The 21,452-nt window shown below is 41.6% G+C and overlaps 2 protein-coding genes across 6 annotated transcripts; both read right to left on the reverse strand.

Annotated features, from left to right (window-relative positions):
* Positions 1–385: 385 nt before the first annotated feature.
* On the reverse strand, positions 386–9,557 carry RWDD1 (RWD domain containing 1). Of its 5 annotated transcripts, none has more exons than XM_074580898.1 (8): positions 9,407–9,546; positions 8,777–8,919; positions 7,783–7,848; positions 6,414–6,467; positions 5,269–5,412; positions 4,119–4,251; positions 2,366–2,428; positions 386–730 (listed from the first exon to the last, which is right to left on the reverse strand). In XM_074580898.1, the coding sequence occupies exons 3-8, from the start codon at positions 7,789–7,791 to the stop codon at positions 618–620; spliced, it is 516 nt and encodes a 171-aa protein (XP_074436999.1). In that variant the 5' UTR covers positions 7,792–7,848; positions 8,777–8,919; positions 9,407–9,546; the 3' UTR covers positions 386–617. The 5 variants fall into 5 exon arrangements, with proteins under 5 accessions (XP_074436999.1, XP_074437001.1, XP_074437000.1 ...); XM_074580900.1 differs by having other exon boundaries at positions 6,414–6,544; XM_074580899.1 differs by lacking the exon at positions 9,407–9,546 and adding an exon at positions 9,001–9,119.
* Positions 9,558–13,061: 3,504 nt separating this feature from the next.
* Positions 13,062–15,550, reverse strand: CALHM4 (calcium homeostasis modulator family member 4). The gene is made up of 2 exons (XM_074580901.1): positions 14,872–15,550; positions 13,062–13,596 (listed from the first exon to the last, which is right to left on the reverse strand). Exons 1-2 carry the CDS (start codon positions 15,427–15,429, stop codon positions 13,192–13,194), a joined length of 963 nt encoding a protein of 320 aa, XP_074437002.1. The 5' UTR covers positions 15,430–15,550; the 3' UTR covers positions 13,062–13,191.
* Between the last annotated feature and the right edge of the window lie 5,902 nt (positions 15,551–21,452).

Consider the following 21,452-nt stretch of genomic DNA (forward strand, 5'->3'; position numbering starts at 1 on the left):
ACTATAGCAAAAGATTTTACTCCAGTAGTATGGAAATGGTTTCCATTAAACTTCAATAAGGTTATGCCTTATTCAAAGGTGACTAGTGCTGCCTATCAACAGCTGATAGGTTGGGGCACCAGAACTGACTAAAGTGTTATAAAATTCCACAGAAGATAAAAAAATAAAAAATAACTGCATAGTATGTGATCCCTTTTATTCACCAAGCTGCCCATGTATATCCTAGGTGGAAGACAGCAGAACCGCCGTTCAGCCTTCAGATGCGTTCAGCGCTTACTATAACATCTTTCCATCTTGCTCGTTGTCATCTCTCTTCAAAGGAGAGTTACAGAAATAGGAAGGAAAAAAATAAGAGAAAACAGAATAGCATTTTCAGACATCAATATTCCTCAAATTTTTTGTTTGAAATATCAAAGTAAATTTATTTATGATGAAAGTCATCAGAAGACCACTCTCCTGGATTTAAAATATTTTGTTTTTTTTCTTTGGAAAAAAAAAGAAAAGGAAAAAAAGAAAACTGATACACATTACTAAAACCACAGATGCTGTGGCTTTCCCACCTGCCCCTCTCTCCTTACATATGTCCATACTGATGACAGAGTCAGTTCAAAAAAAGTCTAATCACTATCTAAATTAACAGGGTTGTAGTCAGGGTCATCCTCTTCGTCCTCCAACTCTAAATCGTCCATTTCTTGGAATAAAGATTCATCAACCTCCACGCTGTTTCCAGCTGCAAAGAACAGAAAAATAATTTATATTAATGCAAAGTAGGAAAATAGTACCTGAACAACAAAATACACAACAGTTTTTCCATATTCACTCTTCAATGTAGGCAGCTGTTAACTTACTTGGCTTTTCATAGATCAAATAGATATGAAAAAGAAAATGCCACATTTTACCTTTTTACAGATAAAGTGAAGCTTTTTTCCCCTCATACCAAAACCCAGTCAAGAGAAATGTCATGCAGGACCTCAGAATCCATTGGGAGAATGAAGTTAACATTTATAGTTCCCAGAAGGAAATATTCTTTCTCTCAGGTACTGTCAAAGTAGGAGCTCAGGACCACACAGCTGGAATAGTTACAACTATCACAGCCACAGAAACACACAGGATTTATAAAAAAATACCCCTACACACAATTTATACGCCTATGTACATACATTTGCTCTCAGATTTAAGTTTTAAAAGCAAGATGAAGCTTTTCACGCTTCACATTTTCTTCTGAAAGAGATAATGCTGAGCTAAGGACAAAACTTGAGGACTGCTGCTATTTTATTTGTGTGTATCAATAGCGACATCTTCTGGCCACTGAGCAAGGTTCTGTTCTTTCAATGGATTTGAGAAGAGCCTTTATAACCATTTCCATCTAAAACAAAATGCCAATATCCTGTTCAAGCTGTGAAAATTAGTATTACTTATCACACGGTATTGTAATATTAAATTGAAGTTGCATTTATGACAGAACGTGAACAGCAATAAGGACAGGAGATTTTAATCAGCAACAGGATTAAAAGTTAATACATTAATCCCAAATTGTTTGGGCACAGAGCCCAAATTAAGAGGTCTGTTACTCTCTTGAGACAGCCAAATGTTCCATCAACAACCCATCTTCCCTTCAGGCATTTTGGAGGAAGACAAGGTTAAATTATGTCCTCTAACTAAAAGAAACACAACTTCCCCATTACTGCTTCTTCAAGTTTATATTCACTGATGTTCATAAACAACTTTTTTAAAATTGTAACTTGTACATTTATTTGATTTACCTCCAACAGACTTTCCAAGTTTAACGTCTTTTGGCACAGACTTACAAAATTTTCAGGCCAGATATTTTCAGTAAGGCAACAGACAAATCTGCACAAAAACATGAGGAGGAACTGGACTGCACAGAGGCAAATAGTATTTAATTTAACCTGCAAGATGTTTACTATTGGTGTTGAGGTCCAGAGAGGAGACAGAACTTCAAGATCTGTGCCTGAAATCAGGGGTAAGTAAGAAGGTTGGCTACTAGAAAAAAAGAAAAATCAGGGTTTGGTTGTGGATTTTTTTTTTGTTTTTGCTTTGCTTGTTTTTTGTTTTGCTTCCAGTCCAAATACTTCTCTTGCTTCTGTTCAAGTAAGATCAACTCAAGCTCAAAATCGCAAATAAAAACGCTTTATTATCTTGAACATGTTCTGTTTGTTTTTGAAAGAAGTTTAAATCACTTCTGTTCAATCTGCAAAACAGTACCTCTTCGAAAGTTCTTCCAACATACCAGTGATACTGAGGGGTAAGATGTTAAGTCAGAAATATAATACAGATTTTGCTTAGGAATTATGACCTATTTTAAGCCACTGCCTTACAGTTGTGGAAACAAACAGAAATTTACCTTCCTCCAGGAACTGGATGTCAGACGTGTCAAGGTTGTGATCCATTTCAAACAGTTGTTTACCTAGAAATAAAATAAAAATAATATATAAACAAGTAGAATACTGAAATAGCTATAAACCTAAGGCAACAATAGTTAGCATCTGTATTTTAGGCTTTTCAAATTAATCAATTTGAGCTTTTTTTTTTTTTTAGCTGCTCATTTCTAGAAGTTCCCCATTCTGATTTTTTGACTGTTCATCCAGGATTCTTCCATGCCAACAGGTTCCCTCCTCTTACATGTGACATGGGACACTGTTTCTTATAGTCGCTTTAATTTTACTAAGGCTTTAATAATAGAAGGTGGGAAAATTTACATCATACTGCCCCACAGCCTTTGCTCAGTCATTATTGCTTTCATCCTCCTTGCATTCCACAAGAAATCCTCTCTGGGAACTGGAAAGGAAGTTAGCTGCCTCCTCCACCTTTTTCCATATATCCTCCCCATTCGAAAAGCAACTTGGATCTGCACACAAATCGCCAGCTCCTACACACGCATATACATGAAGGAAATATCACACAAGGCAAAGTGAAGCTTTTTTAATTGGGAGGCAGGGGAAGACAAGCTCAGGACTCTTTCCACATGAAGTACCCACCTTCTTATCGACATTTGCATTGCTTATGCAAGTTTCCACCAAAACAAGCGCTTAGTGTTCGTAGCAAAACATTTGAAGACACCTTTTACTTCTATTGAGGTTACACTCATGACACCTGAGAGCAAGCCTGTTTTTAGTTTTGTAAAGAGGAGCTTCTATAAACTAGACTTGCATAGAGAAAAACAGACACAGCATGCTAACGATAATTTTAAGAACAGGAAAACTAGAAGCCTGATTTCTACTATCTCAACTTTGCAGATTCCAAAAAGCATTCCTTTCAGAGGGGAATCAAGTGTGCCCTCTGCCCTGTACAGCTCTCCATGAAACTTACTACCATTAAAATTTCCATCCCTCTGTCAAATTTCATCAAAACTAGACAGAAGGTTCAAAAGCCTTCAGAATCAAGAAGAGAAGACAAGACAACATTGGTTGTGCTTTCTCAAGTAATCAGCTCAAAAGTACATCCAAAACCACAGGAGAACCAGTCCAAAGCTAAGCCATGGACACTGTAGAGGAGGATGACAAAGATTTAATTCTTACCTACATAAGGTAAAAACTCTCATAAGAAAAGTAATTTCCTCCACATTTTGCCCACTGGATACAGAGTTTGCTTTGTGCTGGACAAACTGTGATCTGCAAAACACAGAGCCCAAGACCACTGCTATGCCAAGCTTTTCTCCAAAATATCAGAGCATTCTCACTAGTCATCGTAAGCTTGTTATATGCAGCAGCCAGCCTCTATATTCCTTTGGTCCAGCAACAGCATCCCAAACTCCTACATGTGCTTGAGTAACCTGAAGTCACGGTACAATCCAGCGCAGTAAAGGCCAAATCAATAAACTGCCTGATGTAGATTCTTTTTGTTGCTTAACAAACCACAACTATTTCTGCCAGAACAATGCTTGTCAGCAGCAGCTCCAAGGGGCATACTGTCTGGCACAAAACTCGAGAATCTTAAACACACAGTTTTGGAACCTTAATGATTTCAGTAGAAGTCTCAAATCTATTAGCTTTGTATTTCATCCAACATAAGCATCTTTCAGTGTAAAAATTACTTTTAGGCTTGTCATTATAATCTGGTAACACTGTAAAAACTTCAGGACCAGTTTTAAATCATACCGCTTAATTTATTTTTGCCCGCTTGTTCTTCTTCTTTCATTTTTTTCCTTTTTATTTCTAGGAGTTCTGCATCAAACTTCGCTTTCCAATTTAGGAAATTCTCAATGGTAACAGGAGTGCCATGAAAACGTTGCTGCAAGAACAGAAAACAAGGCTGCAAACACAACTGGCAAAGCTATGAGTGAAGATGAGCATTCTCTTAATTAAATTACAACATTCCAGAAGCACTGCTTGCTGTGAAGTACTCCAATAAATTAATCCTAGCCCTGAGAATATACAAATAACACTTTCTTACTGTTTTCTGTCATGGGACTCTCCCTTCAGAGAGCTGTACCAAGGTGAAAATTCATATGGAAAACCCCTGCATACTACTTTTGGACCTACAGTGCAATAGTTAGCAACACACCACTAACACAAGTTATCTGTAAGTAGGCAGCACTTCTTATAAACTCCTGAGTGCAATCTACACTGAAATATTTTCCATTAAAATACACTAACCCTTCTACCTTGTTGAGACAGAAAAAAGGATTATTTTTTTCCAGCTATTTTTCTGCCATTTTCAGAAATAATGAACCCGCCAAGTCTCATCACCCTCTAGCTATTTCTGAGGAAAAGTGAAGACCCAGTATTTACACTTTTCACAGCACATTCCACGAATGGAAAAGCTATTCCACAGTGGCTGGTTGAACGGACACGTTCAGGAAGGACAATGCAGGTGTTGAAGACTGGCCTCACTGCTTCCACCCTACCCACTCAGTCTATAAAAGAAGAGGGACTTTCTCAGAACACGCAGCCATTGTGTAGCATGCCATATTCTAGCCCTTTTTGCTCCCCATCACCTCTTTCCTCTTCAAACAAGAAACTGGCTATAGCAACTTAGATTTTATTTCAGAAAAATCTCTGCCCCTGCCTTAGGGAGTAATGCTAGAAGGGATGGCAAACACGCAGTACATATCTGGAGAGACTGCTTTAGAAAACGAGGGGAAAAAATAAAATTAGTGCACTAAATAATCTTCTAGTCCTTAAGTTTTAATTATATCAACTTTGGGATAGAAGTTCCTCTCTCAGTGCAACCGAGAATTGCTCCTGCATCAACCCCACACATTTAAAAAAGCACAAAATTTTTAGTTGAAAAGATTATTTTACATACTTTCTCTTCTTCTTCTGCTTCTCTTTCTTTCTGTTTCTTTTCCTCTTCTCTTCGTGTTTTTATTTGATCCACTATTTCATTTAATTTCTCCTGTACTGCTGAGACTAGAGTGAAGATCATTACCATTCCTAAATTTTCTTCTGCCTACAACAAAAGAAGGCAACCTCAAATAGAAGGAGAACCGCAAACCTTCAGCAGATGAATGCATAAACATGTTTTAAAAGCATTACGTGCAAATGCAGATAACACAGCCGAGGCACTCTGCACCAGTCTCAAAAGTCCACTGTAAAATTCAAGTCAACTAGCCAGTTATTCCAGTTAAATGGTTGTGCGGCAAACACCAATGATAATCTCTGTCTTCAGGTTTTCAACATACTATAGACATCAAAAAGGCATTTTCATGAATAAAACAAAACCTTCAGTAGGAACACAACTACCAAGATTTGAGTATCATAAATCTTAAGAGACAACAGTCACTCAGAACCTCTTTCTCCTGGAACAGCATATTTCTTATCTCATTACACACCCCTTTGAAGTGGGACAGCTTCCCAGGAAAACCAAAAAACATCAGTTGACGGAAGGAAGGTTATACGAAGTAAACTGAAAAGAAAGAATGTCTACTGAACATATTACGTCAATTTTAAGACAGGGAGGACTTGTCAAGAATTCCTGAAATCAAAGAAGTGTTTCCTTCTCATTCCTTTACAATGCACTCTCACTGATCCCAAAGGCTGAAGAGATATTCCACCTCCCCCCACAAATAGTTGTGTTATTGAAAAGAATCAAGAATCAATGTAGCATTTTTTAATCTTTCCTAGTAAAATTGAAGTGACGTATTTCCACAAATACTACATATGAGTTAAACAAATTCACCCTAAGCCAGAGGGGAAGCCCTACAGCACTTCCATTTCTTTATTGTACCTTTGCACCCTAAACTAGTCCTGTATTTTACCTCATTAACATAATTTACCTCAATAATGTCATTTACCAAACTCAAACCTCAAAGTTAGTCTCTGCTGTATGGAGTATGTTTCAAATCAGTAGCACGTACCTCAGAAAACAACTGACTTGAGAGAGAAATTCTGGCTAAAACGTGAAATATCACTAAAAAGTGATATCAAGCTGATTTATTTCATTTTCCTTACCTGTTGTTCTAGTAGCTTTATTATGTCCGTAACATCATTATCGTCAAGATTCTCCTGTGAGACAATTTCATAAAGTGGAGTTTCATCAGGATATTTTTCTCTATAGGTAAATTTAAGGGTTGTTTGGACAGCTACAAGATAAAAACCACATATTCTTATGGTGATAACTTTATAAAACTTTAATTGTGTACTTTCTGATTGCATTAGTAGCCTAAATGTTTTAAAATATAAAAAAATCTTGTCTCAAAGGAACAGTCATCTTACACAGATAGTAAAACTACACGAACAGATTTAAATATAATGCAAGAGTTCTGAAAAATTAAGATAATGCAGTTTACCCTTACAGAAACTATTATGGGCTATTAATGTCTGAAAGGTCTTTGGAAAGACTGGAAAACCTTCTGTGGTATGGTGGCTACTAGAGCAGTAATCTCTTTTCCCTCATATCCCACTTAAAGCTGGAGAAAATGAGGAAGCACCCTAACAAAAGATCTAGAATCTCAGCATACTAATGCATTAAATTCTGTGTGCCTGTCTGGAGTATCAACCTCTGTGTTGGGTACCAGGGCTCCACATAAATCATATGAAAAGGACAAAACGTCCCGTGCAAGTTAATAAGCAGAAAACCACCTAAGGAGAACGCACTCCACCTGAAGCCATCCAGAGCTAGGATAACATGGAAACAAGGCAAAAATGAATTGAGATCCCTTCATGCATCCTGCCAGAATACCAGGGAGAAGCCTTCCTTCTGTTCCTCAAGGCTCACAGTTCCAGCATCCCAGCAGTCTCTTCAACACAGACACCAGCTCGGAGCAGGACTTGCTCCTTTAAAACCGAAGGAGACGGCAGCAGTTTCTTCCTTCTGATACAGTAACCTAGAACAGCAGCTCTCAAACTTACTTGGAGCAAGGCTTTCTTACAACAAGGCCATTCAACCACTGGTACCCAACAAATACAAAGGGACTTGGACCCACAGCTCTTTGTTCTGGAACTGTTCCTTAAGGGCTCCATATTCACAATACAGAGATTCAACTCTCCCATGTGGCTGGTATATATATACGGTTGCTAGAAAAAACACACCTCACAACATGGCTGCAAGCTACTACAGGGACGGTAACAATCCATTCTTTTTGAAGCTACACTGCAAAGCATATGAGATTCAGCATGTCAGAAAGTAGCCACGGTGAGAGTGCAACATTTCTGTAAATTAAACACAGAGCACCAGAATCCTTCAACTACGTTTTCTGAGGAATGTTTGCTGGATCAGGCTCCTCAGAGGACTTAAGTGGAAGTATACATAGTTGTTGGCGATAGAATTAGGCTAACACAGAAACTCCTTCTATATAAGTTTAAGACATGATCCACTTACTTTCATCATTTTCTCCTGCTTCAGATGTCACAGTGATCGTGAAAGTCGTTGGCTTTTCTGACAATACTGTTCAAAGAAAAAAAGAAAGACAAACAGATATTCCTTAAAGCAGACAACTACTTCTCCATGTCATTAAAAGTGAACTTCTCAAGAACTAATGAAGCAAGGATGCTCTAGATACAGTGCTAAGGACTTTTTTAGCCTATTAATACAAACCTTTTCAATGAACAGCTATTTTCCATATATGTTTGGAGTGTGCTTTGAATGAGAGCATATAACATCAACAATATCAAAAAGTTTCTCTTCTGGGAAGTTTTCTCGATCGGAAGTTTCACTTTTCCAAAAAGTGCAAACCTACCTACCATCAAATGACTTATGTTAGCACACTAAATGCACACAGAAAGCTCCCAAAGCTAATTTGCTTTATTGCGCTAGGTATGTGTGACGAGCATCCAGCGCACTCTTGACCCTGGACTATTTTTACAGGCTGTCTGCACCTATTTCTATATTTAGGACAGCTTAAAATAACAAATGCTTCTTTAAAACAGAAAAAAGGAATACACAGTGCTTTCCTTCAAAAACGTACTACCCAAGTAACGTACTAGAATGAAATTGCACGAACAAGGCAGCTAGAAGACAGACAACAAGCGCCTCTATAGACACGTACAAAATGCAAGCCCTGTGATCTAAAGTTTCACTGACTAGAAACTTCATTGCACAATTGTGGGTTACAGACCATATCCTCAAATAAAGACTGCACTGTATCACGGTTATAACCTATACCCAATTAGTACATACGCTCTAACAGTATTAACTGAATTTTGCCCAATTGCTAAGGTTCTACTATAGTCTTTTTTCCTCCTTTTGAGCGTAAGAGCATTATGCGAATGAACAATAACTCAGAGTAAGCAACAGAGGCTGCATGAAAGTATATTAATTCTATATCAGTATCAGTGATACAGCATCCCTAGCTACCAGAGATCAATTCATATACCTTTAACATAAAACTGAAGAGCCTAAAAGATGTTCAGATTAAAACAATGGGCAAATGTCTTTGCGATGAAGTTGCTGCCAACTTCAGTTGATACTGTGGGATCTGTAAGATACTGTGGAACTTCAGGCAGAGTAGATACCATGCTGTCAGGAAAGAGAAAATGCACATTTATATTTTTTTTTTTTACCATTAAAATTCTTTGGCTACTGAGCACCACAAGTCACCTTGGATCAGCCAGTACAGTAAATACGCTTCATTGTTTGATGGTAACTAGGAATTCCTGGAAATCTGATGAACCAAGACATCCACCATATGAAAGCTTTAGCGAAATAACACACCGCACCTGGGAATTAAAGATTGCCTTTAAGCAGCCCACAGCTGGGATACAGGGATGGATGGGAGCCCACGCTGGGCTGCTGTACCAGGGCGTGAAACACCGCCCAAGACGGCGTTTCACGCCCTGGTACAGCAGCCCACCGGCCATCACAGCCTTCCCTGAGGGAAAATCAAGGAAAAAAAATGACCAAAAACAACCAACCCGAAGGAGAGGCCCGAAGGAGCCCGGGCGGCCCAGGCCCCGGCGGAGCCTCCCCCTCTTCCCTCACACCGGCGGGCCCCACCGCCGCTCACCCGTGAAGGAGTCCGGGTAGATGGACTCCAGGGCCTCCAGCTCGTTCCGCTGCTCCTCGCTGTAGTCGGTCATCGCCGCCACCACCACGACCCGCCGCCACCAAGGGCCATGGGCCGCCCGCCCTACTCCGCGCCTGCGCGCTCCCCATCCGCCATCGGCTAGGCATGCCTGGCACCCCGATCGGCGGTGGATGCTTTTGGGCTGAAGAGGGAGGAAGAGCGCACGGCCATAACGTGCGCGGCCACATTGGTGCTGGCGGGCCAGCGTGAGGTAGAGCGAGGTTGTGAGGGGACAAGTAATTAGCCTTAATGATTTTCGGCTGCCGTCGCAAAGAGTGGTCAATCGTGGTGCTCTCTGGTCACTTAATGCTAGTACTTACTGCTTGGCGTTCAGCTCTGGGCAGAAAATACTTGCTGTGTTTACCCGCCAGTACCAGACGTGAGAGAAAACCCCCGTCGTCATCATCTACACCAGATCTCTGGCTTCTCCCCCCAGCCTGGAAATAGCCGTGTTGTGAATAGGTGAGGTAGTCAGCCTCTGTTCCCGAGACTCCTGACTTCCCACCTGCAGAGACATTTCTTAAACACCTCTAGGGATGGTGACTCAACCACCTCCCTGGGCAGGCTGTTCCAGTGCCTGACCACTCTTTCAGTAAAGTAATTCTTCCTAATATCTAACCTAAACCTCCCCTGCCGCAACTTCAGACCATTTCCTCTGGTCCTGGCATTATTTACTTGGGAGAAGAGGCCAACACCCACCTCTACAGCCTCCTTTCAGGTAGTTGTAGAGGGCAATGAGGTCTCCCCTCAGCCGCCTCTTCTCCAAGCTAAACATGCCCAGCTCCCTCAGCCTCTCCTCATATGACCTGGGCTCCAGACCCCTCACCAGCCTGGTAGCTCTCCTCTGGACATGCTCCAGCACTTCAATGTCCCTTTTGTACAGAGCAGCCCAGAACTGAACACAGCACTCGAGGTGAGGCCTCACCAGTGCTGAGTACACAGGCACCATCACTTCCCTACTCCTGCTGGCCATGCTATTCCTGACACAAGCCAGAATGCTGTTGGCCTTCTTGGCCACCTGGGCACACTGCTGGTTTATGTTAAGCTGGCCGTCCACCAGCACCCCCAGGTCCTTTTCTGCCAGGCAGCTTTCCAGCCACTCTTCCCCAAGCCTGTAGCATTGCTTGGAGCTGTTGTGACCAAAATGCAGGACCCGGCACTTGGCCTTATTAAACCTCATACAGCTGGCCTTGGCCCATTGATCCAGCCTGTCCAGGTCCCTCTGTAGAGCCTTCCTACCCTCAAGCAGATCAACACTCCCACCTAGCTTGGTGTCATCTGCAAACTTACTGAGGGTGCGCTCAATCCCTTCATCCAGATCATTGATAAAGATATCTAAAGAGGCGGCCTTCAGAGTTCCTGTAAAAAGTGCTTTGCTGTCAGGCTGGTATTCACTGTTCAGTCAATCTTCCACTGGAAATTTATAGGGATCAGCAAACTGAAAGGGACCCAAAACTGTTGCTGTAGGGATGGCGTAATGGCAATGGAGGCAGCTGAATGCCATTTCAGGCTGAAATTGGAAGTTCATTTGAGGCAGATGGAAAAAAGCACCTGCAGACTTTTCAGGAAGGGTTTGCAGTGATTTCAGAAGTCCCATCTCATAGGCAGCTTCATTATATAAATGCAGACTGGGATTCATCAAAGCGAGTAATGTTGGGAGCCTCCATACTTGGGGGTTACCTGCAACGATGGATTTAAACCTGTTGAGGGTTAAACAACAGTAGACCCTGATGGGTACTTGGTACAGAGTAGTTTTAAGGTGCATCAGTTTCCTGGGCTTACAGCCAGCACGTTTCCCTTAGGTGCATTTTACAACCTAATAGTTAGTTTCCAGAAAAACTTTTACCGTGGCCATAAAGACAATTATTTTCACTTCAAGTGAGCAAACTGCAATTCTAAATTGATTTTGGATAAGATGACTCAGGTTTTAGCAGGCACAGTTAAATTGTTCAGTACAGACTCATTGATTTTTCTGTAATCATGAATTCTTGTGAAAGCTATGCCTTCACTACTAATGCATGATGTGTTTCAGGGAGCAGAGGAGTGAAGGGAAATAAATCACCTATAGTGCTACAGCTGTATTTAGTATTATAGATTAATGTATGCTAGCAGGTGATAGTTTATTTGTACAGTGGTGGGCTGACTTCATACTGACAGATACAGCTAGTACTTCCACTCAGTATTTTAAATTATAAACTATATATATATATATATAAAAAAAGAAGGACAAATAGTAATTGGGACAAAATTGGAAAACATAAAGTTTGATTTAAAAGTTAGTTTAGCAAGAAGTTAAAATAATTTGACAGCTCTTAACTGCAAATATTGCATCATTTTTGTAGTGGTGCTGTAAAACAAGGGAAGAAGTAGAAAGAACCCACACAGAATAAACAGCAGCTATTTTTTTTGTCATTTGGATCCAGGCATCAACATAGGAGGTTTTTCCCAAAACTTTCAGATACACAAATCAGTGGCATGTATTCCAGATTACACATAGTGTTCATCTTAATTAAATAAAAAAGCCAAAACAACCCACAAAGATTTTTAGAGCTTGTATCTACTAATAGAGATAGTTCGCTTCCCAAGGAGCGCATATAAACAGTGCAGTTGTATTAACTGAAAGGTTAGGATTCAGATGACATACATATGTGGGAATTTGTAAGAATTTGTTTAGTGATATAAAACATGCACTCATTCTCCAGTTATTCAGCATATACATCATTTGCATTTGCTAAAGTGCTTGCTTTTGTTTAGAAGTTTAAATGTTCAAGACAAAACACGTTTAATGAGATCTTACTTCTGGCACCTGCATTTTCTAGTAATATGTACTAAATAATTACATTTTTTCCACATCAACACTGGGGTTATTTATTAAAAGCAGATCCTATAATCTAGCATATGGCTTTGTAGCATGCACACATACATGTGTACATGGCAAGGCAATACAGGAAGCATTAGGAAAAACTATGGTATGCATTTTTTCTAAAAGGAATAGGAGACTAATGTTGCTATTGCTTTCAGACAGAATACTTTTGAATTCAAGTTTCCACAAGTGTTTGTTCATGCAGCTGCTACATGTTGCACCCCCCATCCTGTGCCACTCAGTGGGCATGTTATCTCTTTCGCAGAACTGAAAGTTCTCTCATCACTGTATCTAGACTTAGCCTTTGTTGGTGAAGTTTCCCCATATGTCTCTTCTGCACTGCTGTAGCCACAGATTTAGCTTATAGTTAGCTTAGTATATTTTAGTCACATAATAGAAGATATGGAAGAAGAAAAATAAGGCATTTCTGCTAGGGGTCACTGAAAGAAAGCTGGACATCTGCTCTTGCTCTGCATAGAACAGACTGACCCATAGGATCCAATCAAACTCTAGCTGTTAATTTTTAAAGTTTTTAATGGGAGGAAAGAAAAAGCGTTTGGCAATAACTTTATCTCCTGGTACATACTCATCCTTTTTGCACAATTATTAGAAAGCAGAGGGCTGCAGCTTGAAACAGCCCACCCTAATCCAGACATAGACCATCGCATCACACAGGAGTCAGATGCCATCAGGAAAGGTGTCTGTAAGTGTGTGGTAAAGGACTACATTAACAAGATATACTTGCTCGTGTACTTTTATATCAATGTAGTAAGGCATCAGAAAGTTCCAGAGCAGCTCAGATCTGATGTGGAGCTAGATGCATTCCTGCTTTTCTGCAAGGTGTTGGTGGTGGCTTGGGCCCTCAGAGCTGCGTTCTAATCACAGGGTCTTCATCAGTCTTCAGGAATTTTCCATTTACAGACTCCTTGAGTGCCCAGTCATGGAGGAGGCTGTAGTCGTAGTGCTCCTCATCCACTTGTTTTAGAAAGGCCAGTCCAGAAATAGCTTGCCACTCTCTGAGAGATGGGATACGGATTTCCTTTACATTTTCACTCCCTGGGACAAAGCCAAAGAACTTCCTTACGTGCTGCATGGCGTACAGCCTGGAGTGCTGGTCTGTTGCTTCGTCAAAGAGCTCCTGCTCATTATGGACATAGCTGCTCCAATATCTGAAATGTAGAAAGCTGAGTGGGGAGAAACAGCTTGCCAGGCAGTAAGACAGGAAGACAGTGATGACTACCACAGCAATCAGAAGCCAGCCAGCCACCTTCAAAGAAAAAGAAAAGAAAAAACCAAACCTGTTGCAGCTGAATATACTGACAGTGGTAACTTCTGAGCATCAGAAAATCCGTAAGACAATCTTTACTTACTTTTCCTGAATAAGGTTAACAAGGTATAACACTGATAAGGGTCTGTTGCTATCAAACCCAGTCCCTGCTTACTTGTCCTGGTTTCTGCTGGGAAGGAGTTAATTGTCTTTCTAGTGATTGCTGTGAAAGGAATGTCAGTAATGTGTGTTGGTTTAGTTGTTGCTAAGCAATGTTTATACTTTTCAAGGACTCTTTTTAGCTTCCCACAGAAACTGAGAAGGAGCCTAGACAGAACAACAGAATGGCTAATGGAATATTCCATATTGAATAGATGTCATCCTCAATATATAATTGGGGGTTGGCGAGGGGGGTGGGGAATCTACAATAACTGCTCAGGAAGGTGGTGAGAGTGACTTGTATCATTATTATTATTATTTTTCCTCTTCTGTTATTGTTCTATTAAACTGACTTGATATCAACCCACGGGTTTTTTTCCTTTCCCTTTCCCCTCTTTTGCTGCCTCTTCTCCCTATCCGGGGGGGGGGGGGGAGGGGGGAGCGGGGAGGAAGGGGAAGAACTGCACGAGCAGCTGCATGGTCCTAGCTGCCAGCTGGGGTTAAACCACAACACTACTGGAGGTAGCCATGTAGCAAAGTCGCTTCTTTCTGTCAAGTTCAAGGAAGTTCTGTTGTATAATTTGTTAAGGATTTTGCCTCCACAACTATTATTGTGAGAAGAGAAGCCTAGTGTAGGTTACAGCCTGTTTAAAAACAATTTTCTCTGAAGTGACAACTTAACGTTCCCCCTATTATTTACCCAGTATGTAAGCTTTTAGAATTGAATCTGATCTAAACCCAAGATTTTAATTTGGTTCATGCAGAGCTCTTGCAGCCTGGGCCCATTAGTCACATATTTCTTATGCTTGAATGAAGAAATTTCATACGCTCCCTGGCTCTTGAGCTTCCATTTGTCTTACTTGATGGTACTTTTCAAGATACTGAGCAAGGAAGAATATATCCTCCATTAACAGGTAACAAACAGGACAACCACACATAGTAATTCATATACGTAAAGCTCACTTCCACTTACAGGAACAAAGCAGGCTTCAAAACACAGAGATTTGGCACTCAAGGCAGAAGATACTGACCCTGTTTTATCCTAACACTGCCTGCTGAATTAACACTAGTTCTCATCATTAGACCCACAGGCAACAGAAGCAACGAGTTACTCACTTGTGACTGGTATCGGAGTAGGAGAATCACTTCATCTCTTGCCCGGGTCAGCTCTGGAGGAACTAACTGACTGCACGGAAATGCAGCCAGTATCCTTCTGCGTTCACTAGCAGTAACATTAGGATCAGCTCCATAATAATGCACAGAGACATACTCACTCATGGCACAGACATAATAGGAGCCATTTATCAGGGTGACTGCTAGCCACGTTATTGGAGCAACCAGGGCTCTCCCAGTGATGCTGCACAAGACAAAGCAAATCAGTTTGCAATGCAGTAACCGGTTTGGCGTAGTCTCTTTCTGAAGAGGAGACCTTTTGCCAGTAACCAGCCTCCAAGTCTGGTTATTCAAGGCATAGCCAACAACCAGAAGGATCAGTGCAGGAACTCCTAGGAAAGCCAGCCCATAGATAAGGTTCTGTCCAACATGACAGGGACAGCTGAATGTAAAAAAAGAGAATAGCTGCTGCCCACCAATTGTCAATATTGCAATTATAGCATTAGCAATAATAACCTCTTTGCCTTTTAGAAAAGTTAACCACTTTGGAAGCAAAGTCATGTTAGGTCTTACTCTTTATCAGATGCTTTTGCTTTAAGTCACTATTAGCTTTTAGTTATATTTAACTAATGCTAATGGCAGAGTAGAACAGAAAAACTCCCAAAGCTTAAAGAAAAACCAAAGAAATCCACAAACAGAAACACCTCCCCCACACACTAGTCTTTCTCCTTCCACTAATTTTTGATTCTACTCCACAACAGCTAAAAGCTTGTTTGCTAGCTTTAAATATACTTACAAACATCCAGTCATGTGTTTTAATTGATTCAATAATTTATCACAGCCGTTATGGAACATTTAGCTTTTAGGCAATTGTGAGCTCTGCCACCCCCTTACTAATTGTCTGAAAGTAACAATAAATTCTCCCTACCTTTTGGGTGACATGCAATGCTATCAAACTGATGATTACCCTGTCAGGGTTAATTGGCAAGCTGTTTCCTAATCAATTGTAATTAGCAGAGGTATGGCATGTGGCTAGGGGGAAAAAAAAAAAAAAAAGAGAAAAAAAAGGCAAGCAAAGCAAGCCTTGTCAATTGGACTGATTATAAAAAAATGAAGCATTTAAAATGCTTCAACATTAAAATAAAATCGGGAAAGATTCCATAAGTTGCACAAAGTTTGGAATCCCAATTCTGTTCATGTTTAATGTCAGTTGTTGTTCTGAGGCATGAAGATTTTAGTGTTTCACCTGTAGGTGGCAAGAAGCTAGCATGTCTCTCTTCCTGACCGTGTTGAATGTTTCCTTTGTAAGAGTTGTTGGGTTTTTTTGGATAACGTGTAATCTGCTATTCACACAGGGTCAAGCCAACTTCAGACGTGCTCGTGATAATACCTGGCATTTATATAGCATGCTCATGATCCAAAGTTTTAAAACTTTCCTGTATGTATCGTCAATCCCATACTGTGGACAGAGGTAAATAGAATTTTTTCAGTTAAACATTTCCAGAGCTGGTTTCTGAATATTGGGAGGTATAATCTGGGCTCTCAGCATCTCTCACAAATCAAACCTTAAATACATGTTAATTTAAAACATTTCACTCCTGATGATTTTCTCCGTGTCACACTTTGTCTTTGGTCATGCTATTCAGTAGTTGGGTACATTGTATACTCCAGGCTCATCTGAATATGCAAGCAGTTGTACTTAAGTTCTGAGAGGTCTAACTGCCTGTAATGTAAACATTTTTACCAAGAATAGAAAAAAAATGAGCCAGGAAGTCTATGAGGAAAATTGTCTTCCCATTACAGAGCTTCCCATCTCCAGCATGCGTAGACTTGGTTGTGTGCTATAGTAGTGTCTGACTGCACAGCCTCTTCTCTCCCCTTGCAGAGAGGGTTGCTAATAATAACTTTCAGCTCAAAAAGTAGTTTTAGCAACCATGGTTTCTGCTTGGATGGCAAAGACGCTCTCACAGCTGTTACACACACGGATGGCACGTTATACGTCATGCCTGTTTACTAGGCAAGACCTTGTTCCTCCAGTGCGCTGTTGGGGTGGACACCTGCTTGTCTCATCCCCAGTCACAATCTGTGAACGAGGTCCTTGCTGGTAATTGGCTTTCAAAACTGTGTGACACCATTGCACAAAATTAAAAATGATAGAGAAACATGCTGAAACATCGAGCAGCACTTTGCCAGAGCTTTTCTGGAACCTGTTGTTAAGTTCTTGGTTGTTTGGGCAGGCTAGTAGCACAACAAAATCCCTGTGCTGTCTGAACACTGCTATTTTGAAGCTCCATTTTCTTTCAGTATCACAGGATTTTCAATAATTTTGAAAAAATTTACCTCATTTAAATTCAGTGGAATAAACCCATCAGACTATTGCAGAATTATTTTGAAGATGTGTTTTATAAGAGTCTTCCATTACGCCTCAGTTCATTTTAAAATCTCCTATTGATTGCTGCTGAACTTTCTTTGTGAACCCATGTCTGCCTTTGTTTATAAGGGAGGAAGGCTTTCCCAAGCATCACTTGTTTACTCAAGAAACACATTAGATGTGAAACTGAAGAGGTGTACAACACTGAAATATTCATAGTCAGCCTAAGGCTGTTGAATGAGGCAATTTATACAATCAATACAACAACTTTGTACTGCTGCATTGTCACTTCTTTGGCATTTGCTTTTATGCTGTGCTGTAAATAAACCTGCTGGGTCATGCTATTATGGAACAAATTGCAGAGTTGGATCCAATTAAGAGCTTGGGCGGCACATCAAACCTTTAGGTACTCGCCTTTGCAGAGGAACCTGGAGTCCTGAAGTAGACATTTAGGCTCTTTATCTGATGCCCAGGAAGAGTTAGGATTGAATGTAATCCAAAATACCACTACCTGAGGTGACAGCCAGCTTGCCTCTGAGGCAAAGAGGTGCTTATAGCTGATGTCTGAGGCAAACAGGATACGTGGGCAAACCTTAGCCCTGGTTTTGCCTGTTGTTTTGCAGGGCTCTGTCAGCTTGAATTCACTGCCAGGAACCTCACTTACAAGAATAAGTGATTTTATTTTATTTTTTTTTTAAGAACTGAGAATGGTTTGTCATGTGCTTTTAAAACGTGGTTATTGGAAGACATATTGCACTTCCCTATCCTCCCATACACAAGCAAACAGTTTTTATTCTCTTGTTTGCTTTTTATTGAAATAAAGCAGCCAATGGCAGAAGGGAGAGATTGGTTTCAGTTCCTCCTCCAACTGATCTAGTCAAAACTCACTCACTCATCTCATTCTTCTAAGAGCTCAATTATTATTAGTGATGTGATGTGACTGTGATGGAAGAAGCTGTATTCTCCAGCTATATTCTCCAGCTTTCCTGCCATAGTTCTATCAGTTGCACTTAGTTCCCCCACAGAGAGGATTTTGATACCTATTGGATCAGAAAAAGATTAGGATTTTGTTATCTAATGGACAGAAAAAGGTAGAGAGAAAGAGGGAAGTGTTCTTCTGTTTTCTATCTGAAGGTTGCTTCCTGTAAAGTTTGGAGCAGGAGACTGACCTGGTGTCTCCAGTCCTGCACGAGTTTTTACATCACTTTTGTTAGCAGTCAAAAGGCTGATGTTCTGTACTTCCTCTAGCTGCATTTTGAGCTATATTTTGCATGGATGTCAATCCTGCCTGTGCATGTTAGAAAGCGTGAAAATACCTACGTGACAGATTTCCTGTGGGAGCACAGGGGAGCACTGCCCATGTCCTGCGTTCTGCTTGGTCACAGATTGACTTTAGGCTCCCAAGTAATTTTCGTGGTCTCTTTGGCCTGGTTAAGGGAGAAGTTCCTCTGATGAGAAAATCATCAATAAGCTTTGTGTTAAGGGAAGAACAGAATCCTGTTAGTGATTTTTTTTTTTTAAACTTACATCTTTTACTTCAGAATTCAGCTATGCTTTGTAGGCAAATTTATATGAGATTTTAGGTGCCTGCAGTGAGTTTCAGGAGAAAGCAGGCACCTGACTGCAAAAACACCCTCTTGAAAACAGTTCCTGAGATGCCTAACCTAACCAAGGAAGCTTCAGCAGGTCATGTTGAAAATGCTTCTCAGGCAGGGCACTACGGGCAAGGTGGCAGCAACGGCACTGCTTTATTCTGAAACATGGGCAAAGCAGCAGCCACAATGGGCTTTGAGTAAAAGCAGTCATTTGTGATGTGGGAAACCTCTGCTCAAATACCTTTTTTTTTACATAGCTTCAAACTCCCATCACCTACCTTCTTGTGATTTGAAAAAATTAAATTTGATGATAACTTTTGACTGATGATTGATGATAACTTTTTGACATAGGTGGTACAGGAGCCAACAAGGAGAGGAGCACTCCTGGACCTGGTACTGTCAAACACAGAGGGACTGGTGGAGGACATTGAGGTTGAGGGCACCCTAGGTTGTAGTGATCATGAAATGATAGAGTTCAGGATCATGGGTACTATGCACAAAACATCAAGAAGTAAAATTACAACCTTGGATTTCAGGAGGGCTAACTTTGACCTCTTCAAGAAACTGCTTGGAGAGATCCTGTGGGCTAGGGCTCTGGAAGGCAAAGGGGCTCAAGAAAGCTGGTTGATATTCAAAGACCACTTCCTCCAAGCTCAGGATCGGTGCATCCCTAAGAGAAAGAAATCGGCCAAGGGATGCAGGAGACCTGAATGGTTGAACAGGAAGCTTCTGAAAAAGCTCAAGTGGAAGAAGGAAGTCTACAATAAGTGGAAGAAGGGACTGACCCCTTGGGAGGATTACAAGAATGCTGCCGGAGCGTGCAGGGATGAAACAAGGAAAGCCAAGGCCTCCTTGGAATTAAACTTGGCCAGGGATGTCAAGCTCAACAGGAAGGGCTTCTACAAGTATATTGGAAGCAAAAGGAAGACCAGAGAAGTTGTGGGCCCACTGTTGAATGAAACAGGAGCCATGGTGATGGAGGATGCAGAGAAGGCGGAGTTACTGAATGACTTCTTTTCTTCGGTCTTTACTGCTTGGCCCAACCCTCAGGAGTCCCAGGCACTGGGGGAAGTAACAGGGAAAGAAGATGACTTCCCTTGGGTTGAGGAGGATCGAGTGAGGGATCAATTAGATCAATTAGATATTCACAAGTCCATGGGCCCTGATGGGATGCACCCGAGAGTGCTGAGGGAGCTGGCGGAAGTCACTGCTGAGCCGCTCTCCATCATCTTTGAAAGGTCCTGGAGAACAGGCGAGGTGCCTGAGGACTGGAGAAAAGCCAACGTCACTCCAGTCTTCAAAAAAGGCAAGAAGGAGGAGCCAGGGAACTACAGGCCAGTCAGCCTCACCTCCATCCCTGGAAAGATGATGGAACACCTCGTTCTGGGCGTCATCTCAAGGCATGTGGAGGAAAAGAAAGCTATCAGAAGTACTCAAAATGGATTCCCCAAGGGCAAATCATGTCTGACTAATCTGTATAATCTGACTAATTTCTTCACAGAAAGAGTGGTTAGACACTGGAATAGGCTGCCCAGGGAGGTGGTGGAGTCACCTTCCCTGAATGTGTTTAAGACTCGTTTAGATGTGGTGTTAAGGGATATGCTGTAAGGGAGAACTTTGTAGAGTGGAGTTGATGGTTGGACTCGATGATCCCAAGGGTCTTTTCCAACCTAAATGATTCTATGATTCTATGATAGCCTTCTATGATGGCATGACTGGATGTGGTCTACCTTGACTTCAGCAAGGCATTTGACACGGTCTCCTACAGCATCCTCATAGGGAAGCTTAGGAAGAGTGGGCTTGATGAATGGACAGTAAGGTGGATTGAAAACTGGTTGAAAGACAGAGCTCGGAGGGTTGTGAGTAGGGGCACAGAGTCTAGTTGGAGGACAGTGACGAGTGGTGTTCCCCAGGGGTCAGTACTGGGTCCAGTCCTCTTCAACATATTCATCACTGACCTGGATGGAGGGATAGAGTGCACCCTCAGCAAGTTTGCTGATGACACAAAGCTGGGAGGGGTGGCTGACACACCAGAAGGCTGTGCCACCATACAGAGAGACCTGGACAGGCTGGAGAGTTGGGCAAAGAGGAACCTTATGAAATTCAATAAGGGCAAGCGTAGGGTGCTGCACCTGGGGAGGAATAACCCCATGCACCAGTACAGGTTGGGGGCTGACCTGCTGGAGAGCAGCTCAGCTGAAAGAGACCTGGGACTCCTGGTGGACAACAGGATGACCATGAGCCAGCAATGTGCCCTTGTGGCCAAAAAGGCCAATGGCATCCTGGGGTGCATCAAGAAGAGTGTGGCCAGCAGGTGGAGGGAGGTCATCCTCCCCCTCTACTCTGCCTTGGTGAGGCTGCATCTGGAGTACTGTGTTCAGTTCTGGGCTTCCTGTTTCAAGAAGGACAGGGAACTGCTGGAGAGGGTGCAGCAAAGGGCTACCAAGATGATTAGGGGAATGGAACACCTCTCTTATGAAGAAAGGCTGAGGGATTTAGGTCTCTTCAGTCTGGAAAAAAGATCACTGAGGGGGATCTTATCAACGCTTATAAATACTTAAAGGGTGGGTGTCAGGAGGATGGGGCCAGGCTCTTTTCAGTGGTGCCCGGGGACAGGA

This window comes from Larus michahellis, chromosome 3, assembly GCF_964199755.1.
Source record: "Larus michahellis chromosome 3, bLarMic1.1, whole genome shotgun sequence".
Lineage (NCBI taxonomy): Eukaryota > Metazoa > Chordata > Aves > Charadriiformes > Laridae > Larus > Larus michahellis.

Bases quoted from the DNA above. Each gene is read 5' to 3' on its own strand.
- RWDD1 (XM_074580895.1), bottom strand. From the start codon at position 9,479: ATGACCGACTACAGCGAGGAGCAGCGGAACGAGCTGGAGGCCCTGGAG. The intron at 7,849-9,406 runs GTGAGCGGCGGT...TTCTTTGAACAG, and splicing joins CTACCCGGACTCCTTCACGG to TATTGTCAGAAAAGCCAACG. The intron at 4,252-5,268 runs GTATGTAAAATA...CTGTTCTTGCAG, and splicing joins AAGCAGAAGAAGAAGAGAAA to CAACGTTTTCATGGCACTCC.
- CALHM4 (XM_074580901.1), bottom strand. From the start codon at position 15,429: ATGACTTTGCTTCCAAAGTGGTTAACTTTTCTAAAAGGCAAAGAGGTT. The intron at 13,597-14,871 runs GTGAGTAACTCG...TTTTCTTTGAAG, and splicing joins TACTCCGATACCAGTCACAA to GTGGCTGGCTGGCTTCTGAT.